Source organism: Patagioenas fasciata, chromosome Z (assembly GCF_037038585.1).
Source record: "Patagioenas fasciata isolate bPatFas1 chromosome Z, bPatFas1.hap1, whole genome shotgun sequence".
NCBI lineage: Eukaryota > Metazoa > Chordata > Aves > Columbiformes > Columbidae > Patagioenas > Patagioenas fasciata.
This window is the reverse complement of record NC_092560.1, coordinates 84,010,066-84,032,281: the sequence shown is the minus strand read 5'-3', so window position 1 is coordinate 84,032,281 and position 22,216 is coordinate 84,010,066. Positions and strand designations below refer to the sequence as shown.

The window sequence follows — 22,216 nt, the reverse complement described above, 5'->3', positions numbered from 1 at the left end:
TCAACCTGCACAGAATCCCAGAATGGACTGGGTTGGAAAAGAGCTCAGAGATCATCCAGTCCAACCCTTGGGCCAACTCCAGTCCATTGACCAGATCATGGCACTAAGTGCCATGGCCAATCTCAGCTTAAAAACCTCCAGGGCTGGTGAGTCCAGCACCTCCCTGGGCAGCCATTCCAATGCCTGACCACTCTCTCTGTGAAGAATTGCTTTCTAATCTCCAGCCTAAATTTAAGTTTAAGCCCCCTTGTCCTATTGCTGAGTGCCTGGGAGAAGAGCCCAATCCCCCCCTGGCTAGAACTGCCCTTCAGGTCGTTCTAGAGAGTGCTGAGCTCACCTCTAAGCCTCCTCTGCTCCAGACTGAACAAGCCCAGCTCCCTCAGCCTCTCCCCATAGGGCTTGTGCTCAAGTCCCTTCCCCAGTCTTGTTGCTCTTCTCTGGACCCGCTCCAGCACTTCAATCTCTTTCCTGAGCTGAGGGGCCCAGAACTGAACACAATACTCCAGGTGTGGCCTCCCAATGCAGAGCACAGGGGAAGGATCACTGCCCTCATCCTGCTGACCACGCTCTTGGATACAGGACAGGACACCATTGGCCTTCTTGGCCACCTGGGCACACTGGTGGCTCCTGTTGAGCTTCCTGTCCATGAGTCCCCCCAGGTCCCTTTCTGCCTGACTGCTCTCCAGCCACTCTGTGCCAGCCTGGAGCGCTGCAGGGGGTTCTTGTGGTCAAAGTACAGGACCCCCCACTTGGCCTTGGTGAACTTCATCCCCACCTCACATCCCTCCCAAAAAACTCATCGTGAACAGCTCTGAGATGACCGAAAACATTGTTATACTTATTTAAGATAAAACCCATCATTTGAGAACCATCAGTTTGTAAAATAACACTGTGTAACCTCCCCTTTCCTCACCCTCCCCTTGATTCTAACCCTTTATTCCTTCTTTCCTGCCCAATTTGCCGCATGTTTGGTGACCCATGGTGCAACGGGGACAGCAAATCACCGTCCCATGATCGGCACATGGGGATGACGCAGTAACTCTATTCACAGTGTACGATCTTATTTCTTAGAATCATTCGGACCTTTTGTGAAACCTCATGAAAATAACAGGAAGGGAAGTTTACAGCCAACTTTTTAGCAGAAAATATTGAAATAATCTTTTATGGAGCTCCCAAAATTAGCAAAAAGTGCGAAAAACTTCCAACTTTCCGTTCCTCTTTGAATAGCAGCAGAGTTACACAATTCTTGCCCCTGTGAACAAATGTGTTGCCCAGCAACAAATATTCTCTCACTTTTACGGTGGGGAAATTGTTGCTGCGTGAAGTTGAATTAGGAAGTTGCGACCACAGCGATTCCAGCTCCATCGCCTCCGATGTCCTGGGAGGGGAATTTTGGTGACATCCAGATGGTGACTGAGTGGGACAAAGTGATGAAACCCACGTTGGATCTTATCATCTGCGTTCCCTTTGTGGTTTCCTTTGAAGGTTGAGAGAAGGAAATGAAGGGATTAATTCCTCTACTTGCCCGTGGGCGCGGAGAGAAACCGATTTGCTCTCCCGTTCCGATCTGCTCGGCGCGTCGGGGGTAAAAAGGAGCATTTTTCTGTCTGCGCCGTGGTCGGGAAAGGTCTCTGATCTTTGCACTTCTCCATTTAAACCACAACAAGCGAGCAGGAGCCACGTTGATCCCACCAAACGTCGCCCCGGCCCATCAGCCGCCTCCTTTATTCCCTCAGAAGATTCACTGTTTTCTTTTCAGCTCCTAATATTTGAACGCTGACCGGCTCCATCTCGAAAGTACCTAAAAGACATCAAAATGATTTCCCTAAGTGTTTTGAAGATTATCTGGAAGGGTTAGAAGGGAGCGTGAGCAGAGGAAACCTTGGGGAATTCGGAACTGGTGATGTCTCAAAGCTGTAAGGAAAGTTTTGTCTTATTCTGAGGGGTGGGGATGCCTGTGGTTCCCTTAACGCAGTTAATTTTCCTTCTGGAAGAAGAAGTTCCTTTGTACAAAGAAAAGGGGGAATTGTTCATCGATTGATAACAATCAACTTACGCTTCTGCAAAGAGCAGAAAGGCCCAACTGTCCTGGATGGACTTTCCCACATCTCTGGTTTCCCAAATTGCTTTAAATCATCATGAGGTGCCGTTCTTCCCTCTTCTCACCCCAGAACTTCCCTCGCGCCGCCGTTCGTGTTCGTGCAGCTGGGCCGAGGCGGATGGAACCCGAGGAGCCACGTCGCCCCTTCATTATGGTTTAACCACACGAGCTGGATCTTTGTGCCGAGGAGAGAAAGGAGAGGCGGCTCCAGCTTTTTTTGTGACTGGTTGGGCTTGTTTAAAGCAGCTTAAAACCTCAGCCCACATCTAAAACTCTGACTTGTGTGCAATTGTGGACACCTGAGTGTAAAACAGATCCTGAGAGAGAGGTTTCGGGAAGGAGAATCCAAGACACACCGTATATATCGCACACATATGCCCCCAGTGAGGAAACCCTGGAGAAAAGCGCAGCAACCAGAGTTCCCTTTGGCGTGTGGATTAAGAAGAATCTGTCTCTTCATCTAATATTAACATCTCAAGACATCTGTGATACTTTTAGACGAAAATTAGCTCTTCCAGGAGCTAACTTCTTATCAGCCAAGTCCTGACTATCTGCCAGCATGCAAAGCTCTTATCAGCTTCCAAACTTCAGCGACGTCTTTTTCCCGTGACTTCTTTGCGGGCAATGAACTTGACGCCATCACGGATCCATAGATAATGTTTTATTTCCTATTTATCTACAGGGTGAGCCGCTCTGGGTCGCGTCTGCCGTTAGGACACGGACCACAGGAGGTTCTTACCAGGGCTTGTCCTGAGCTGTGGGCTTCACACAGCGACCACCAGCATGAAGCTCAGATCTTCCTTTTATGTGCTTATTAACTCAAATCTTCGTCACTCTTGTAGCCGTCTGTGCCAGGCTCTGCTCCCACTAGATGTCACCAGCACCTCACAGCGAGGTGATGTTCTATTAATAAGGGGTGTCAGTGTGATGTGTCACACTTGGAGGACCAGGTGGCCCAAAAGGCCACCAGCATCCTGGCTGGTACCAGCACTGGTGTGGCCAGCAGGCCCAGGGCAGCGACCGTCCCTGTGCTGGGACCTGGGGAGGCCAAACCGCCAGTCCTGGGGGCGGTTTTGGGAGCGCAAAATTGTGGCACCAGAATCACCTCAGGGCTCCAAATGGCACCAGAATCACCTCAGGGTTCCAAATGGCGGCACCAGAATCACCTCAGGGTTCCAAATGGTGGGACCAGAATCACCTCAGGGCTCAAAATGGCAGCACCCAGAATCACCTCAGGGCTCCAAATGGCGGCACCAGAATCACCTCAGGGCTCCAGATGGTGGTCAGAAGGGTGGTGGGATCACCTCCCAAGAAAGGCCTTGAGGTGCTGGAGTGAGTGGAGAGAAGGGAATGGAGCTGGGGAAGGGGCTGGAGCACAAGTGTGATGGGAGCGGCTGAGGGACCTGGGGGATCAGCTGGAGAACAGGAGCTGAGGGGAGACAGGGACACAAAGAAACGGCCTCAAGTTGCATTGGGGAAGTTTAAATTGGATATTAGGACACATTTATTCATCTAAAGGGCTATGGGGCATTGGAACAGGCTGCCCAGGGCAGTGCTGGAGTCACCATCCCTGGAGGGGTTGAAAATACACAGATGAGGTTCTCAGGGACATGGGGTAGTGCCAGGGGTGGATTAATGCTTGGATTCGAAGATCCTGAGGCTCTGCATGGTTCTGTGTCTCCCCAACCTACGCCCCCTCGGCCGCCATGACAGCCACACCTCCTCCCTTAGCCCGCCCGCGGCTGCGCGCCCAGCGTCATGACGCCACTTCCGGCGCGGCGCTTTGCCACGGCAACGGGCGACGCGTCCCGCCTCCCCGGCCATGGACGCGCGGCGCCGGCAGCGGCCGCGGTGCCGGGAGGTGCCCAGGCCCTTCCCGCACTCCACGGCGCTGGTGAGCGGGTCCTTGGGGGGCGCTCCAGCCCCATGCCGGTTGGGGCTGGGCCCTGTGAGAGGGGCGGGGAGCGACGCGGGGTTCCCGGGGGAGGCTGAGGCCTGGGGAGGGGGAGAAGGGGATGGAGCAGATTCAGTGGTGCCCAGTGACGGGATGAGGGGCAACGGGCACAGACTGAAGAACAGGAGGGTCCATCTGAATATAACGGGGAACTTCTTTCCTTTGAGGTGCCAGAGCCTTGGAGCAGGCTGTCCAGAGAGGTTGTGGAGCTGGCTGGAGGGTACCTGTGGTGGGAATGCTTGTTGGGCAGGTGTAAAACACACCATAAACGCTCTCTTGGATGAAGAGGATGAGATAGAAGTCATAGCCGTTTCTTTGTGTCCCTGTTTCTCCTCAGCTCCTGTTCTCCAGCTGAACCCCCCAGGTCCCTCAGCCGCTCCCATCACACTTGTGCTCCAGCCCCTTCCCCAGCTCCGTTCCCTTCTCTCTACTCACTCCAACACCTCAAGGCCTTTCTTGGGAGGTGATCCCGCCACCCCTCTGCCCACCATTTTGAACCATGAGGTGATTCTGTTGCCACCATTTGGAGCCCTGAGGTGATTCTGGTGCCACCATTTTGAACCATGAGGTGATTCTGTTGCCGCCATTTTGAGCCCTGAGGTGATTCTGGTGCCACCATTTGGAGCCCTGAGGTGAGGAGCCCAAAACTGCCCCCAGGATTTGAGATTTGGCCTCATGTGTCCCCCCCAACACTTGGAAGATTTTCAGCTCTTCAATGCTGGATGAGACCATCCTACAGATTTCCCAACATCCCATATGGGATTCAAAGATGAGTCTTGGTTTATCTTTTTTAAAAAAGATTCAAAACTGCATGGGTGGATGCCCTGGGGCCCAGTGGAACATTGGTTTTTCTACACATGCGCGTTTCTCTAATACAGCGAGCACGAAATTGTTCCCCAGATCCAACCTCAACCTCCCCTGGTGCAACTTGAGGCCGTTTCTTTGTGTCCCTGTCTCCCCTCAGCTCCCGTTCTCCAGCTGAACCCCCCAGGTCCCTCAGCCGCTCCCATCACACTTGTGCTCCAGCTCCATTCCCTTCTCTCCACTCGCTCCAGCACCTCAAGGCCTTTCTTGGGAGGGCCCTAAAACTGACCCAGGATTTGAGGTGCGGCCTCACCTTATTTCATCATGAATTCATCCAAACCAAAACACAGATTATATTTTCACCCCTGCCAATGCTTTCTCTTACAGAGAGCCAGGCCTCCTAAAGAGCAAACCATTGAAAACTTTGCCTCCGCCCAAAGACGGGAAGAAAAAGAACTTGAATATGCCAATCTCTTAAAGCTCTACGCCCAGTATCGCCACGTCAACGAGTGGCAGAAACACAATGAGCAGAAATGGCTGCGCAGCGCCCTGCAGAGAAAGGTGGACGCGGCCATGCGGGAATATCTACCTGGAGCTGATGAGAGGAGAGAGAGGTACCAACCGCGTAGCTAAAACCAATATCTCCCTTAATATTTTCAATTTAACTTTGCTCTTGGAGAAGTGATGGTGGGAAAAACACTCAGTAGAGCTCAGCACCTTGTTACACAGTGTGTTGGGGCATAATATTAATTATTCATCATAACTGTAGGCGTGTTGGTGAAGCAGTGATGTAGAATAAACATTAGTTAATTGGGCTACTACTCGCTGAGCCAATCGCTAGAGATAGTTATTTAAACACAGTAACTAGTACGGTTTGGGTTTGCAAGATGAAGAGCTTAATCCATGCCAGGACGGGACTTTTCTGTCATCAGAGGGGATTTTGCAGTGATCCCTGAGTTAAAATTTGATGTTCCCTTGGACAATGTTGGAAGGAGTGATGTGCTCGTTTTCACAGAATCCCAGAATCCCAGAATGTCAGGGTTTGGAAGGGACCTGGAAAGCTCATCCAGTGCAATCCCCCCATGGAGCAGGAACACCCAGCTGAGGTTCCACAGGAAGGGGTCCAGGCGGGTTTGAATGTCTGCAGAGAAGGAGACTCCACAACCTCCCTGGGCAGCCTGGGCCAGGCTCTGCCACCCTCACCATCAAGAAGTTTCTTCTCATATTTAAGCGGAACCTCTTGTGTTCCAGTTTGAACCCATTACCCCTTGTCCTATCATTGGTTGTCACCCAGAAGGGCCTGGCTCCATCCTCCTGACACTCTCCCTTTATATATCTGTAACCATGAATGAGGTCACCCCTCAGTGTCCTCTTGTCCAGCTCCAGAGCCCCAGCTCCCTCAGCCTTTCCTCACACGGGAGATGCTCCACTCCCTTCAGCATCTTGGTGGCTGCGCTGGACTCTCTCCAGCAGTTCCCTGTCCTTCTGGAGCTGAGGGGCCACAACTGGACACAAGATTCCAGGTGTGGTCTCCCCAGGGCAGAGCAGAGGGGCAGGAGAACCTCTCTGACCTACTGACCACCCCCTTCTAACCCACCCCAGGTACCATTGGCCTTCCTGGCCACAAGGGCCCAGTGCTGGCTCATGCTCACCCTGCTGGCCCCAGGACCCCCGGGTCCCTTTTCACTGCTCTCCAACAGCTCATTCCCCAACTTACACTGAAACCTGGGGTTGTTCCTACCCAGATGTAACACTCTGCACTTTCCCTTGTTACCTTCATTTTGCGCCTGTAACCAATAAACTAGAACTTTCTCCTTCTCCAGAATGATTATTTTAACTTCTGTTTAAATATTTTCAATACAGGCTTCGTGAGCTTCTGGAAGCAGAGGAAAACAAATACTTTGCTGAGATGGACGCGCTTGAAGAAACGGTACAGGAGAAACACGACAAAATGAAGGAACAAGCGAAAATACTGAGAGAAAAGAGAGAAAGAGAAAGACAACAACTGGTGGCTGAGAAACGGGAGCAGCAATTCAGGTATCACCAGAAAAATATCTTAGTGTTACCCCAAATAAATACCAAGAGGTGATTGGGCAAAAAGGTGACAATTTTGTTATCTTTAAGTAGCTCCAAATCTGTTTTCCCCTTGTTATTTTCATCCTTAAACAACTTGGTCCATGGAGAGATTTTGCTCATCAGGAGATGAATATTTGTTGAAGATCCATGACCAAAAATCTGTGTATGTTCATTATTGGTACCTTTAATATTGCATCCTCTTCTATTTTGCGATAACATCAGAAGGATCCATATGGAAAATGTTATCGCAGCGACTTTGGACCGTAAAATGAAGAAATAACCAGGGATGAGGGAAATACATGAGGTTTTTGTCTTTGGGAAGTGGCAAATACAGACATAATTTTAATGTTAAGAAGCTTAGGACATCAAGAGAGGAAGAAATCCAACCATCTGGGGGAGCAGATGCTTCTAAGTTGCCGTAAAAGCTGCCTTAAAGGAATTATTTTGATGAGATCAAGCAATTACAGGAGTATTTTCTATTATTCTATCCACGATGAACTTAAATAAAAGCTCTCTCCCCCTCTGAGAACGCAATTAAATTCAGATTAGTTTATAAGCGCAAAAAAGGATGAATAATTGTTTATTCCTTCACTGCTGAGAGAACTTTGAACCCATTGTGTTAAGGTATAAGAAGTAGAAGTTTCTTTCCCCTACACTGCTCTCCAACAGCTCATTCCCCAACTTACACTGGAACCTGGGGTTGTTCCTGCCCACATTCAAGACTCTACACTTGCCCTTGTTCTATTTCATTCCATTGTTATTCCTCTGTGTCTGTCACACCTGTAGATCTTCACCCTTGTTGATGAACATTGATATCCTGATGATAAAACAATTAAAATACTCATATATTGGCCACAATAAAGATTGTTTGACAGCGTATTCTAGTGGTTCCTATTGACCAGCGTAACCTATATTTCCGCTCTCCGAGGATTTTCCCCATGGGAATGAGCTTTCGAGTGACCAGGAGACTTATTTTAAGTCTTTATTTGAATGAAGAACAACCCACGTGTTTGAACGAGCGTATTCTGCATGTGGTTTATATGTAAAAGAAAGGCCTATATATGCAAACCTCACACAGCATATGTTCCAACTACATCTATACCTTTCCCCCCTCTCCCCCCCCTTTTTCCCCCTCTCCCCCCCCTTTTTCCCCCTCTCCACCCCCCTTTTTCCCCCTCTCCACCCCCCTTTTTCCCCCTCTCCCCCCCCTTTTCCCCCTCTCCCCCCCTTTTCCCCCTCTCCCCCCCCTTTTTCCCCCTCTCCCCCCCCTTTTTCCCCCTCTCCCCCCCCTTTTTCCCCCTCTCCCCCCCTTTTTCCCCCTCTCCACCCCCGTTTCCCCCCTCTCCACCCCCGTTTCCCCCCTCTCCACCCCCTGTTTCCCCCCTCTCCACCCCCTGTTTCCCCCCCTCCACCCCCTGTTTCCCCCCCTCCACCCCCTGTTTCCCCCCCTCCACCCCCTGTTTCCCCCCCTCCACCCCCCTTTTTCCCCCCCTCCACCCCCATTTTTCCTTTCCCCCTTCCCCCCTTCTTCCTTCCCTCCTTCCCCCCTTCTTCCTTCCCTCCTTCCCCCCTTCTTCCTTCCCTCCTTCCCCCCCTCCTTCCCCCCTTCTTCCTTCCCGCCTTCCCCCCCCTTCCGCCTTCCCCCCTTCTTCCTTCCCTCCTTCCCCCCTCTTCCTTCCCTCCTTCCCCCCTTCTTCCTCCTTCCCCCCCTCTTCCTCCTTCCCCCCCTTCTTCCTCCTTCCCCCCCTTCTTCCTCCTTCCCCCCCTTCTTCCTCCTTCCCCCCCTTCTTCCTCCTTCCCCCCCTTCTTCCTCCTTCCCCCCCTTCTTCCTCCTTCCCCCCCTTCTTCCTCCTTCCCCCCCTTCTTCCTCCTTCCCCCCCTTCTTCCTCCTTCCCCCCCTTCTTCCTCCTTCCCCCCCTTCTTCCTCCTTCCCCCCCTTCTTCCTCCTTCCCCCCCTTCTTCCTCCTTCCCCCCCTTCTTCCTCCTTCCCCCCCTTCTTCCTCCTTCCCCCCCTTCTTCCTCCTTCCCCCCCTTCTTCCTCCTTCCCCCCCTTCTTCCTCCTTCCCCCCCTTCTTCCTCCTTCCCCCCCTTCTTCCTCCTTCCCCCCCTTCTTCCTCCTTCCCCCCCTTCTTCCTCCTTCCCCCCCTTCTTCCTCCTTCCCCCCCTTCTTCCTCCTTCCCCCCCTTCTTCCTCCTTCCCCCCCTTCTTCCTCCTTCCCCCCCTTCTTCCTCCTTCCCCCCCTTCTTCCTCCTTCCCCCCCTTCTTCCTCCTTCCCCCCCTTCTTCCTCCTTCCCCCCTTCTTCCTCCTCCCCCCCTTCTTCCTCCTTCCCCCCTTCTTCCTCCTTCCCCCTCTTCTTCCTCCTTCCCCCCCTTCATCCTCCTCCCCCCCCTTCTTCCTCCTCCCCCCCCTTCTTCCTCCTCCCCCCCTTCTTCCTCCTCCCCCCCTTCTTCCTCCTCCCCCCCTTCTTCCTCCTCCCCCCCTTCTTCCTCCTCCCCCCCTTCTTCCTCCTTCCCCCCCTTCTTCCTCCTTCCCCCCCTTCTTCCTCCTTCCCCCCCTTCTTCCTCCTTCCCCCCCTTCTTCCTCCTCCCCCCCTTCTTCCTCCTTCCCCCCTTCTTCCTCCTTCCCCCCCTCTTCCTCCTTCCCCCCCTCTTCCTCCTTCCCCCGCCTTCCCCCGCCTCCTTCCTCCGCCTTCCCCCCCCTCCTTCCTCCTCCTTCCCCCCCCTCCTTCCTCCTCCTTCCCCCCCCTCCTTCCTCCTCCTTCCCCCCCTCCTTCCTCCTCCTTCCCCCCCCTCCTTCCTCCTCCTTCCCCCCCCTCCTTCCTCCTCCTTCCCCCCCCTCCTTCCTCCTCCTTCCCCCCCCTCCTTCCTCCTCCTTCCCCTCCTCCTTCCCCCCCCTCCTTCTCCTTTTCTCCTTTTCCTACAAATGAAGATCCAGGAGCTGCTCCCCAACAGATCAAGGTGCAAATCTCCCTCCAATCTCTCTTTGATTTCCTACACCTCCCAAAGAGCCAGCGCCACACCAGCTGTAGAATTTGGCATCCCAAGCACCATTCCTATGTATCTATACGACCCAGGATCCTCCATCATCCTCACCCCACCTAACTCATGCGTTATTTTGCGCCTTAGTATTTCAGCTTCAACCTTTTCCCTTGCCTTTCCAGCCAACAATGCGAGGAGCTCCGCGTGCACCTGACCAAGAAGCACCAGCGGGAAGTGTGCGCCGACCGGCTGGCCCAGTTGGCTCTGAAGGAAGAGCTGAAAAAGCACCAGCAGGAGGAGGAGCAGATGTTCGCCGAGCTCTGGAAGCAGGACAGGCTGGCCAAGGAGCAGCGAGACGCCTCCGAGATGCAGAAATCAGCACAACGGCACCGGGAAACGCTCAACGTTCTCGGCGCCCAGGTCGCGGCGCTCGGCGCTCGCAAAGAGGAGGAGAAACGGCTGAAGGAAGAAGAGGCTCAGTTGCTGGTAATTTCTATATAATTCTCCATTCGGAGATGTCTAGAAGGCCCTCCTGGTGATAGGCTTACTAAACATTTAGATTAATCCATACATTCTTTGTGTCTTCACTGATTCCATTAGGATCTGAGACTGTCCTATTATGCTAAGCCTCTTTCCTGTGGCAAACGCGCTCCTGTTTACTGAGGGAAATACGGCTTTTGAAACTCAGCGTGTCAAGGATTTGGGCATTTCAAGCCTCTCGGAGCCTTTTGTGGGAAATCAACGTGTTTTTAAGCTTTTAGAATCGTAGAATTATTAATCGTTTTGGTTGGAAGAGACTATCGAGATCATTGAGTCCAAGCATTAACCCACCCCTGGCACTGCCCCATGGCCCTGAGAACCTCATCTCTGTGTCTTTTCAACCCCTCCAGGGATGGTGACTCCAGCCTGTTCCAATGCCCCACAGCCCTTTAGATGAATAAATGTGTCCTAATATCCAATTTAAACTTCCCCAATGCAACTTGAGGCCGTTTCTTTGTGTCCCTGTCTCCCCTCAGCTCCTGTTCTCCAGCTGAACCCCCCAGGTCCCTCAGCCGCTCCCATCACACTTGTGCTCCAGCCCCTTCCCCAGCTCCGTTCCCTTCTCTCCACTCGCTCCAGCACCTCAAGGCCTTTCTTGGGAGGTGATCCCGCCATCCTTCTGACCACCATTTGGAGCCCTGAGGTGACTCTGGTGCCGCCATTTGGAGACCTGAGGTGACTCTGGTACCACCATTTGGAGCCCCAAGGTGATTCTGGTACCCCCAGGGCCACCATTTTGAGCCCTGAGGTGACTCTGGTACCATCATTTGGAGCCCTGAGGTGATTCTGGTGCCACCATTTGGAGCCCTGAGGTGATTCTGGTGCTACCATTTGGAGCCCTGAGGTGACTCTGGTACCGTCATTTTGAGCCCTGAGGTGACTCTGGTACCATCATTTGGAGCCCTGAGGTGATTCTGGTGCCACCATTTTGAGCCCTGAGGTGATTCTGGTGCCATTTTGAACCCTGAGGTGATTCTGGTGCCGCCATTTTGAACCCTGAGGTGATTCTGGTGCCGCCATTTTGAACCCTGAGGTGATTCTGGTGCCCTTGGTGCCATTTTGAACCCTGAGGTGATTCTGGTGCCGCCTTTTGGAGCCCTGAGGTGATTCTGGTGCCATTTGGAGCCCTGAGGTGATTCTGTTACCGCCATTTTGAGCCCTGAGGTGATTCTGATTTCCTTGTGTCCCAGCTGGGACGCACAACACCAGATCTCAGACCACGATACGCATTTATGTACAAAATCCCAACTGCTTATGCCTCAGCTGATGGAATTTCAGAATATACACCGTTTATATTTTATTTTTTAACTAATTCAGTGCCTAAACGCTCTCACCCATTAGTCCTGGCTGCTCTTGGGCGTCATTACGGGAAGCGTTTGGCTGGCTTGGCCCAACCATTGTGGTCAATACGCTGTTGTTTTCGTTCCTATCCCTTTCCAGTATAGGCTTGTTGTAGTTGTGCTGGTTTTACTGGTGCTTGCTAGTGTTATTTTTTAATTTTGACTAAAGAATCTTAAATTATACGTATACCCGTTAGCTCTTTTCATTGTTTCTTTGTTAAGAACTCAACTTTACCGTCGCTTTTCCTGTTCTTTCCAATATAAGGTGGAAATGGAAATTCAGTAACTGCCCGTCAGAATATAAGGATGCAATTACTTCATATAAATGTATGTCCGCTAGAGATGCAGAATATCCGCAATATGTGAAGCTCTGTTATCATTAAGTGAAAATCTTGCTACTTATCTTTGCTCTTCAATGTTACAGTTAAACTAATTTTAGCCATCGTTTGGTTGGAAGTTATGCAAGGAGTCTTACAGCTGGGCATGAACAACCCCAGGTTCCAGTATAAGTTGGGAATGAGCTATTAGAGAGCAGCGTAGGGGAAAGGGAGCTGGGGGTCCTGGGGCCAGCAGGGTGAGCATGAGCCAGCACTGGGCCCTTGTGGCCAGGAAGGCCAATGGTACCTGGGGTGGGTTAGAAGGGGGTGGTCAGTAGGTCAGAGAGGTTCTCCTGCCCCTCTGCTCTGCCCTGGGGATACCACTGGATCTCCAATGGCTTTGAGGGCATCTCCCATGGTTAAGTTGGGGGTTCTCCAATGTGTTTGGGGGGATCTCCAATGTGTTTTTGGGGATCTCCAGTGAGTTGGGGGATTTCCAATGGGTTTGAGAGGATCTCAAATGGGTTTGGAGTAATCTCCAAAGTGTTGGGGAGATCTCCAGTGGGTCTCGGAGCTTCTCCAATGGGTTTGTGTATCTCCAATGGGTTAGGAATCTCCAGTGGTTTGGGGGAACTTTAATGGGTTTGGAAGGATCTCCAAGGGGTTGGGGGATCTCCCATGGTTGGGTTGGGAGATCTTCCATGGTTGGTCTGGGGAATCTCCAATGTGTTTGGGCATTTCCAAGGGTGTTGGGGGATCTCCAATGGGTTGGGGGATTTCCAATGGGTTTGGGGGGGCATCTCCAATGGGTTTTGGAGATCTCCAATAGGTTGCGGGACCTCCAATGAGATGGGTGATATCCAATGGGTTTGGGGGAATCTCTAATGGGCTGGGAGAATCTCCAGTGGGTTGAGGGTATCTCCAGTGGTTTTGGGGGGATCTCCAATGGCTTTGAGGGCATCTCCCATGGTTAAGTTGGGGATGTGCAATGGGTTGGGGGATCTCCAATGGGTTTTGGGGATCTCCAGTGAGTTGGGGGATCTCCAGTGGGTTTGAGAGGACCTCAAATGGGTTTGGAGTAATCTCCAAAGTGTTGGGGGGATCTCCAATGGGTCTCGGAGCTTCTCCAATGGGTTTGTGTATCTCCAATGGATTAGGGATCTCCAATGGTTTGGGGGAACTTTAACGGGTTTGGAAGGATCTCCAAGGGGTTGGGGGATCTCCCATGGTTGGGTTGGGAGATCTTCCATGGTTGGGCTGGGGAATCTCCAATGTGTTTGGGCATTTCCAAGGGTGTTGGGGGATCTCCAATGGGTTGGGGGATTTCCAATGGGTTTGGGGGGGGATCTCCAATGGGTTTTGGAGATCTCCAATAGGTTGCGGGACCTCCAATGAGATGGGCGATATCCAACGGGTTTGGGGGAATCTCTAATGGGTTGGGAGAATCTCCAGTGGGTTGAGGGTATCTCCAGTGGTTTTGGGGGGATCTCCAATGGCTTTGAGGGCATCTCCCATGGTTAAGTTGGGGATGTGCAATGGGTTGGGGGACCTCCAATGTATTTGGGGGGATCTCCAATGGGTGAGGGTGTCAGAGCCTGGCCCAGGCTGCCCAGGGAGGTTGTGGAGTCTCCTTCTGTGCAGACATTCAAACCCACCTGGACCCCTTCCTGTGGAACCTCAGCTGGGTGTTCCTGCTCCATGGGGGGATTGCACTGGATGAGCTTTCCAGGTCCCTTCAACCCCTCACATTGTGGGATTTTACAGTCTGGTTATTTTTCCCGTTGTAGGAAGAACAGCAGAAGCTGCTTAAGCAAGAAAATGAACAACGTCAGATGGAGAAGCGACAGAAACAGAAAGAACTCAGGGACACGTTGCTCAGCGCAGCCGAGGACAAGAAGCAGCATCTTAATGAGGAAAAACAAAGCGAACTCGCCCTCGAGATGAAGATCTTAGAAAAAGCTCTTCAAGAACCCCAGGAAGACCCTGAGGAGAAAACAAAAAGAAAAGTAAGAGCTGAAGAAAGTCAATATTTAACTTATTCCAACTCATTAATACTAAGAAAAGGTTTAAAATCTTGAAGAGCTGGATATATATGCAAAACCACATGTTAAACATCTTGGAGATGCCATGAAAGGCAGATGAGTCTGTTTGCCCATTGAAAATGGGTCTTGACGTAACTTTGAGAGAGCAAGGAGCTGAATTCTTTACTCTGCTCCAGGCATTTAGAAGCTCACGTACGTTAGGAAAGTTGCATAAACCCACTGTTAGACCTTAGAGGAGGTGACGTTTATTATTGTGTCTTAACATATTTCTCAATCCCGAGGTTTCTAATGCAGGTGAGGGTGAAGTAGCTTGATCAGCTCTCCAAATATCTGTGCGTTCGCAGCACGAGCTGTTCAAGGAGCAACAGAACTACCTGGTGCACCGGGCTCAACAGCTGGAGGAGGAGAAACGGCGCCAAAAGGAAGACGAGCAGCTCCTGGATGAGGAGATGGCCAAGATTTGGGCCAAGAAGGCCGAACAACTGCGGTTAGAAAGGGAGGCGAGAGAGCAGCTGCTGAAAAACGTCCTGGATACACGACAACTGCAGGTTGAGGAGAAGCGTGAGTGATAACGGCTGAATCGCCTTCTGAAACTTGACTCCTACGGGCGTTTATAGGATCGTTTTGGTGGTAAAGTGATGCTTGAGATCATCGAGTCCCGCTGGAAAATGCACAGAATACACAGCAAGGGGTTCCTGATGCTTTAGCGGTTTGATTTATGATTTAAGCCAAGACCATCTTGACCACCCACCCCATTTTGGGAAGATGTTTGACAGCCCTTGGATGGCCTGTTCTCCTGCCCCATTGCCCACAGCGATAATATCACAGAATCCCAGAATGTCAGGGGTTGGAATGGACCTGGAAAGCTCATCCAGTGCAATCCCCCCATGGAGCAGGAACACCCAGCTGAGGTTCCACAGGAAGGGGTCCAGGCGGGTTTGAATGTCTGCAGAGAAGGAGACTCCACAACCTCCCTGGGCAGCCTGGGCCAGGCTCTGACACCCTCACTAAGAAGAAGTTGCTTCTCAAATTTAAGTGGAACCTTTTGTGTTCCAGTTTGAACCCATTACCCCTTGTCCTATCACTGGTTGTCACTGAGAAGAGCCTGGCTCCATGCTCCTGATACTCACCTTTTATATATCTGTAACCATGAATGAGGTCACCCCTCAGTGTTCTCTTGTCCAGCTCCAGAGCCCCAGCTCCCTCAGCCTTTCCTCACCCGGGAGATGCTCCACTCCCTTCAGCATCTTGGTGGCTGCGCTGGACTCTCTGCAGCAGTTCCCTGTCCTTCTGGAACTGAGGGGCCACAACTGGACACAGATTCCAGGTGTGGTCTCCCGAGGGCAGAGCAGAGGGGCAGGAGAACCTCTCTGACCTACTGACCACCCCCTTCTAACCCACCCCAGGTACCATTGGCCTTCCTGGCCACAAGGGCCGAGTGCTGGCTCATGGTCACTCTGCTGGCCCCAGGACCCCCAGCTCCCTTTTCCCCTACACTGCTCTCTAATCGTCACTCTATTCCCTCATCCAAATAATTGATTAATATATTGAATAATCCCGGCCCCAGCACTGCCCCCTGAGGCACTGCACTGGATCCAGGCCTCAACTGGACTCTGCCCCATTGCCCACGACTCTCTGGCTTCTTCCCTTCAGCCAGTTCCCACTCCACCTCACCACCCGCTCATCCAGACCGCACTCCCTCAGTTCAGCTGTGAGGATGCTGTGGGACACTGTGCCAAATGCCTCACTCAAGGCATATTCTCAGCACATACCTAGTGCTGTTCGATTTTGCTTTTTATTATGTATAATGCATGATTTTTTAAGGCGTTAAGATGCTTACTTAGACTAGCAAGTCCTGGCCTTTGCCTAGAATGAACCAAACGGGTACAAAAGGAAGAGATGGGGGCCAAAACCAGAATAGCCACACAAATATACTCACTATTTTTGCACTTTAGCAGCGATTTTCCTAAAAAGGGAATTCCTTACACTAATATCCTGTTACAATCACCAAAGCAAAGCCCAGTAAAGCACAGCTTACATGAGCAAGCAATCTGTATTTATTATATTAAGTTCTGAATGCAAAATCTTTTTGCCTTCTGAGTGGGTAAAAACCAAATGAGAATAACTTGATATTGTTCACGTGCCTCTGGAGAAGCAAGGAAACTTAGTCTTGCTCTTTAGGCTTGAACTCAGGCTCGCTGTCCCTCTAAGCTTAGCTTATCTTCTACAAGTTGGTTTGGTTTTCAGTGCAAAGAAACGCAAAGGAGCAGGAAGAACTCGCTCAGGAGAGGTTGTTATTCGCCGAAGCCATCGCAGAACTCAAACGTATAGAAGAAGAAAAATACGTGAGGTAGTTTCCTTTTGTTCTTTTATCCCATCATTTCATTTAATCGCCCATCGATCTTTTAATTCGTATTTTCCCATAACTCTAAGAGCGCCCGGTGGGTTTTCTTCTGTTCAGAGCTGCTCTGTTGGTGCGAGATCAGAATTAGCGACTTAATCACATAAATAACGGCGTCTCATTACGTCTCGTTTTGGGCTTTTTTAACCCATTGCATGACTTGTTTGTTAAATACACCCCCTCCTACTCCGAGCTGTTATTAGGGAGGAGGGTTAATGAGGGCTTAGTTCGTTACTTACCTGGGAGAACTAGTGCTAATTGCTCAACTCCACCCACACGCCTCAATTAAACTGTCATTTAATCAGCCGTCAACTTGCTGCAAGTAAACATGGAATTCTTACCTTAGGGTGAAAAGAGTTACCCGCAGTAGCTAAAATGTTCCTCTGGGTGTCATGCAAAGGACATTATTTCACTTATTCCCTTTATTTTTGATGCTCATGCCCTTTCTCCGCACTTGGGAGGTCACCAAGTTACTGGGAATGTTGCCTTCTCTGCTCTTAATCTCCCCATTTGGAAGGCAACACGCTGAGTTTTGTCTTAAGCTTCGCTTAGCAAAGCCGGCGTTTAGTTGTGTCACTTGTGGTCCATCCCAATTGTATTTACACCCGAATCTTGACTCAACTGTTGGCATTTGAGGCGTCTTTGTGACTCCTGCTTCACCAATGAGCCCAAACAGGGGTAGGAGATTCTTTAGTCTAAAGCTAACGGATTAAATAATTGATTAGTTTTTAAGCCACGCTTTATAAATAACCCATTCCTATGTTATTTCCAGGAAAGTCAAGGAAATAAAAGAATACCAAGAGCAACTCAGGGCTCAAATCACCCAGCGACAACAGGCCCGTGATGCTGAGGAAGAAGAGAAGCAGCGAGAACGCGAGTCGGGTTTAGCGGCAGAGCGAGCTTACCAAGAGAGGATCCAGGACGTTCTAGCAAAGCCTTATGATCAAACAGCAAAAATCCACCCTTTGAGACGAAAACTCAGGTCTAACTCTCAAGAAGTTCGCTTATGATACTTTCCTATCTATTTTTATGATACTTTCCTATCTATTTTTATCCTGCTTTCCCACCTTGATGGGGTGGACGACTTGGCCGTGGCAGAGCTGGGAACTCCAATCCCAATCACATCACTCCAGATTTACCCCCAAATTTAAAACCCTGGCGCTTGCCAATATGATAAAATATTTAATAGGCTACTGCTTGTTAAATATGATCAGCACAAGTTTTGATTCCCAAAGGAACAGAAGCCTTTGCCTTCCAAATGAGAGATTTCCAGCACTTAGGACACACTTCAGGGATTTTCTCTGTATTTTGAGGGCTTTAGTTTCTCTTTAATTAAAGTCTTCTATTAATGGAAGATCAGAACAGGGATGGCAGCGCTTTCTTCTGCGCTGTCATTACCACCCCATCCTCACCGAAATCTTTACTCCTTATACATTTTCTTTCTACGGTTTAATTAATAAAAGGAGACGAACAAGTTTTGTTTGCCCGACAAAACTGTTTTGCAGAGATTTCCCCAGCGCCGCCTGCGATTTATTTGGATTCACCAAGGACGTTAGAGTGAGGAAAATAAGGAGATATTCGTGCTGTTTGTTGTCCTCCCATCGGATCCGTGGTGCTGCGGGGGGGCTAAAGGAACAGGTGACAAATAGAGGGGACAGTTTCACCCCCAAAGGACAAGGAGCCACCAGCGATGGCTTTAAAGGCAAACTGGGTGCCCAGCGAACAACGCAGCCCAAACCACGGGTGGCAGAGCAAACAAAGCCTGAGCACATTTTCTGCCTGCTTAGTTAATATGCAAAATACCTCCGATGCTAATGAGCAGCTAGAGTGATTCATCAGGAATATTTTGCATTCGCATCGTCCTTCTCGAGCTCAGAAAGCGCCTCGTAAGCAGGAATAGAAGCACCTGGGGATGGAGGGAAGCGGATTGAACAAAAACCCATCCCTGGTGCTTTCCTCCAATGGATTTCCAGTGGGCTGGTGTGGGTGACACCCCATTAAAGCTGTTCCTACACCCCATTAAAGCTGTTCCTGCACCCCAATAAATGGGGCGTCCCCTCATGGCAGCACCTCAAACCACCCAGAGGAACCTGCTTGAGGTTTTGTTACTTTTTTTCTCTTGGAAAAGGAATAAAAAGGTTAAAAAAGCCCAAACCCAAGGAGAAACGGGGTGTGTTTGAGTGAAGGGGTGATGCTTTGCCCCTCTGCCTGGCACCCTGCCTGGGGATCAGGGCAGGAAGCAGCTGGGACCGGGGAGGTGAAGAGAAATATGTCTAAAAAAGGGTTTTTCTTAAAATCTATTTGTAAACCGGCACAAGGGGTGAAGCAAAGCGCTGCTCCTTTACCCCCCCGAGCCCGGGGAAAGCAGAGCACAGCCGAACCGAGCCGAACTCAGCCGAGTGGAACCGAGCCCAGCCGAGCGGAGCCGAACTCAGCCGAGCCAAACTCAGCCGAGCCGAACCGACTCAGCCGAGCGGAGCCGAGTCGAACCGAGCCCATCAGTGGCGAGCGGAGCCGAACCCAGCCGAACGGAGCCGAACTCAGCCGAACCGAACTGAACTCAGCCGAACCGAACCCAGCCGAGCGGAACCGAACCCAGCCGAACGGAGCCGAACTCAGCCGAGTTGAACCGGACCCAGCCGAGCGGAACCGAACTCAGCCGAACCGAACCCAGCCGAGCGGAGCCGAACCCAGCCGAGTGGAGCCGAACGCAGCCAAGCCGTGCCCGGCCGCACCGCCCCATACCTGCGCGGGGCGCGGCGGGGGCGGTTCTTCCTCCTCCTCCTCCTCCTCCTCCTCCTGCCCCCTTCGCCGCGCCGCTCCCTTCCCTTCCCCGCGCCCCGGCCGGCGGCGGCGGGTCTAAAGGTCGGTGTGTCTGTCCGGCGGTCGGTCCGGCGGCGCCGCTCGCTGCCTGCCGGCCCCATGCCCCGCGCTTAGCGCCGCCCGCCCCGGCCATGTCCGCCGCGCAGCTCTACACCAAGGTGAGCGGGGCGCCTTTTGGCGGGGGGGTGCGTGAGTGTGTGTGTGTGGGGGTGTGTGGGGGGGGTGTGTGTATCTTTCCACTCGTGAACCGGCAACTTTCCCCGTGTTCCCCACGCGTACCGGGACGGGTCCCCCTCGCCAGCGCGGCCCCTCACGGGGTTCCCCCCCCGCCCGGGTGCCCGGTTCCGTGAACTTCGCCCGTGGGTCGCGGTTGTGTCGGCGTTAAACTCGCTCCCTCACCTCAGCGCGCTCTAAAACACCCTCAGCTTCCCTAAATCCTCACAGAATAATGATTTTTACCTCACATTCCCTCCGCCGGAGTGGAGGGCGAGGGGAAAACGCTCCTGTGAGGAACCGAAATACTCTCAAAGTGCCCAATTTCTAGTTTCTTTTTCCTTCTGCGCCTCCCAAATCCGAGCCCTCAGCGCACCTGCTTCCTCATGGCAGCGGGGGAGGGAACATGGCTGGTGGCCTGGCACTTTTATTTGGATTTGATTTTGTTTTGTTGCTGTGGGATATTCAGGGTGGTTTTGCTCCTTGGCCGAAGCGGTTTGGGGGTGATTTGGGGGGTTTTGCCACCTTTAAAGCAAGACTTTGCTACCTAGAGAGGTTTATGGGCACGGAGAGGGCGTCTCACTGCATCTTCAACCCATCGATAACACCAGGCAGGGGCCGATGGAGAAAAGCGCTCGGCTTCAAAGCGCCTTTTGCTGAAAGGCTCTTAAAGCATCGTGATTTTACCAATAAGAATTTTACTGTTTGAAATTCTTCCTGTGGCGATGTTACCAGCTTGACACCGACCCTCTCAAGGCACCGCTTTTTGTCTCCCGGGCTGAACTTTGCTGCAGATTTCTGCCTCTGTAACTCGTGTTTTTATGTAATATTGGGGGTTGCCGCTTGGCTTGTTGGTTTTTTTTGGCTGTCGCTGTCAAACGGACGCAGGACGAATGGTGAATGTGGCAGCTCCTCCTTTTGAACCTGTGGGAACTGAAGAAGTGGGGCTGCCCTCTTGATTTTTCGCTTCACAAGCGAAAGTCTCGAGGTTTGGAAAACCTTTTATTGAGTTTTCTCTTGGAAAATCGCGAGTCGAGCTGTGGTTCAACTGCTCCGATGTGCGGCATCTGGTGGGGTGAGCGTGTGGATGCAATGGGGAGGTGGTGGTTGTGTTATCCATATCTATGGGCTGGTTAAGTGATTCTTAACTTGATACTCAGGTAATTAACCCACGTGGTGTTTTTATGCTGACTTGATTCGGTTTATACTCCTGCTCAATGGGTATGAGATACCCGTGGTGATCCTGGTGCTGGAAGTGATGGGGATTTGGTGACAATACATTCACATCACTAATATTTAATTTATTGTTAATAACAACAAGGATTCCTGATGAGAGCTGCTGTTTCAACACTGACCCTTCTGCTGGTGTCCGTCTGTCTTGCGGGGACATTTTGGGGCCACGGATGGTGCCTTGAACCTATGTGGGTCATTTGTGGGGCTGAGCGTTGGCCTTGCGGTGAAATTTAGGACTATCCTGCTGGGTTGGCTGCTGTGTGGAGACTCAGCACTGACTTTGAAGCCCAGAAAATGTTTCCTGTGACTTTGAGTATATAATAAAAAAACCCCAAAAATTAAAAGAATCTCAGCAACGCGTGGATGCTGAACCCAACAGTGCCGGTTGCTGGTGAAGGTCCCCAAGATGAAGCGGATGGAGATGTTCAGGAGATGACTTTCCAAGCATGGAGGTGGGGTCTCCTGGATATAACCTTGTGAGCAGCATGGGGATGAGGCTATTTAAGGGAAGGCGGACGATCCGCTTCGCTGGAATCAATATAAATGTCTTGCTAAAAGCTTATTGATTTGATTGTGTGGCGTTGCATTAGCGCAGCCACAACGGTACCTCCCTTGGAGTCATTCCTGGTTGAACCAGGAGGAGATAAACTATTGGAGAGAAGTTTGGAGCAGCTGAGCGGGACTTGTCAGGTCCTCCCACCTCTCCATCCAGCTGGGCTGTGATGGGGAGCTACTATAGGTTGTGTAGAGAGCTACTATAGGTTGTGTAGAGAGCTATTACAGGTTGTGTAGAGAGCCCGTAACTTCTACTTGATGTTCGCAGAAGATCTCCTGGGACCTTGGAAGACGTGGAGTATTTTCTTGGTGCTTAAGCTCATGCTTGTTAAGCCTTGTTGCTGGCTTGGCTGTGTTAGACTTGGCGCTAGTCTGAGGAGCACTTAAGCTGGAGAACCTGACCAGCAGCAGGAGACCCTCTCTTATCCATTCCCCTTTAAGAGCAGCGATGACTGGTGTTTAATAACCCCCATCAAATGAGATAATTAACAGCCGTGCCTAATTATGAGCATGTGAGTAGTTCCAAAACTGCATCAACCTTCAAGCACGTAGGACTCCGCTTGAGTAAATAGTTACGGGGAGACTATTATAATGTTCTTTGTGCAGCACCTGGCGACTTCGACGTCTTTCTGGGGCTGGTCCTGCTCCTACCACGTCCCCAGGGTTCCCACTGACCTGTGGCACTGGTGGGATGTGCCCATCCAAACTGGTTGCAACTGGGCAGGGGGGGTTTCTCCAACCCTATTTAGGAAAGGCAGCTCCTTGTGTGCGAAGTTCATTCCTCTCCAGCCAGAGCCCTCCAAAGAAACCTATTGCTGACACAGCCAAACTTGAGCCG

The 22,216-nt window shown here is 51.3% G+C and overlaps 2 protein-coding genes across 4 annotated transcripts in view; both read left to right on the top strand.

The window, feature by feature from the left end:
• Nucleotides 1–3,807: 3,807 nt before the first annotated feature.
• Nucleotides 3,808–18,065, top strand: LOC136115439 (cilia- and flagella-associated protein 53-like). Its single transcript, XM_065861548.2, is given in 9 exon segments — nt 3,808–3,913; nt 3,916–3,995; nt 5,247–5,473; nt 6,723–6,896; nt 10,097–10,400; nt 13,899–14,117; nt 14,498–14,714; nt 16,401–16,503; nt 17,327–18,065. Coding segments are annotated over 9 exon segments (1,668 nt in total). The 3' UTR covers nt 17,565–18,065.
• A 972-nt stretch (nt 18,066–19,037) lies between these two features.
• The window catches only part of LOC136114724 (unconventional myosin-Vb-like), an 85,893-nt gene continuing 82,714 nt past the window's right edge, over nt 19,038–22,216 (top strand). For 2 of the 3 annotated variants that reach the window (XM_065860215.2, XM_065860216.2), the window contains exon 1: nt 19,039–19,535. In XM_065860215.2, coding sequence (XP_065716287.1) covers nt 19,509–19,535 — 27 coding nt within the window. In that variant the 5' untranslated portion in view covers nt 19,039–19,508. Of the gene's footprint in view, nt 19,536–22,216 lie in introns of all 3 variants that reach the window. The other variant, XM_071802548.1, reaches the window with a different exon arrangement.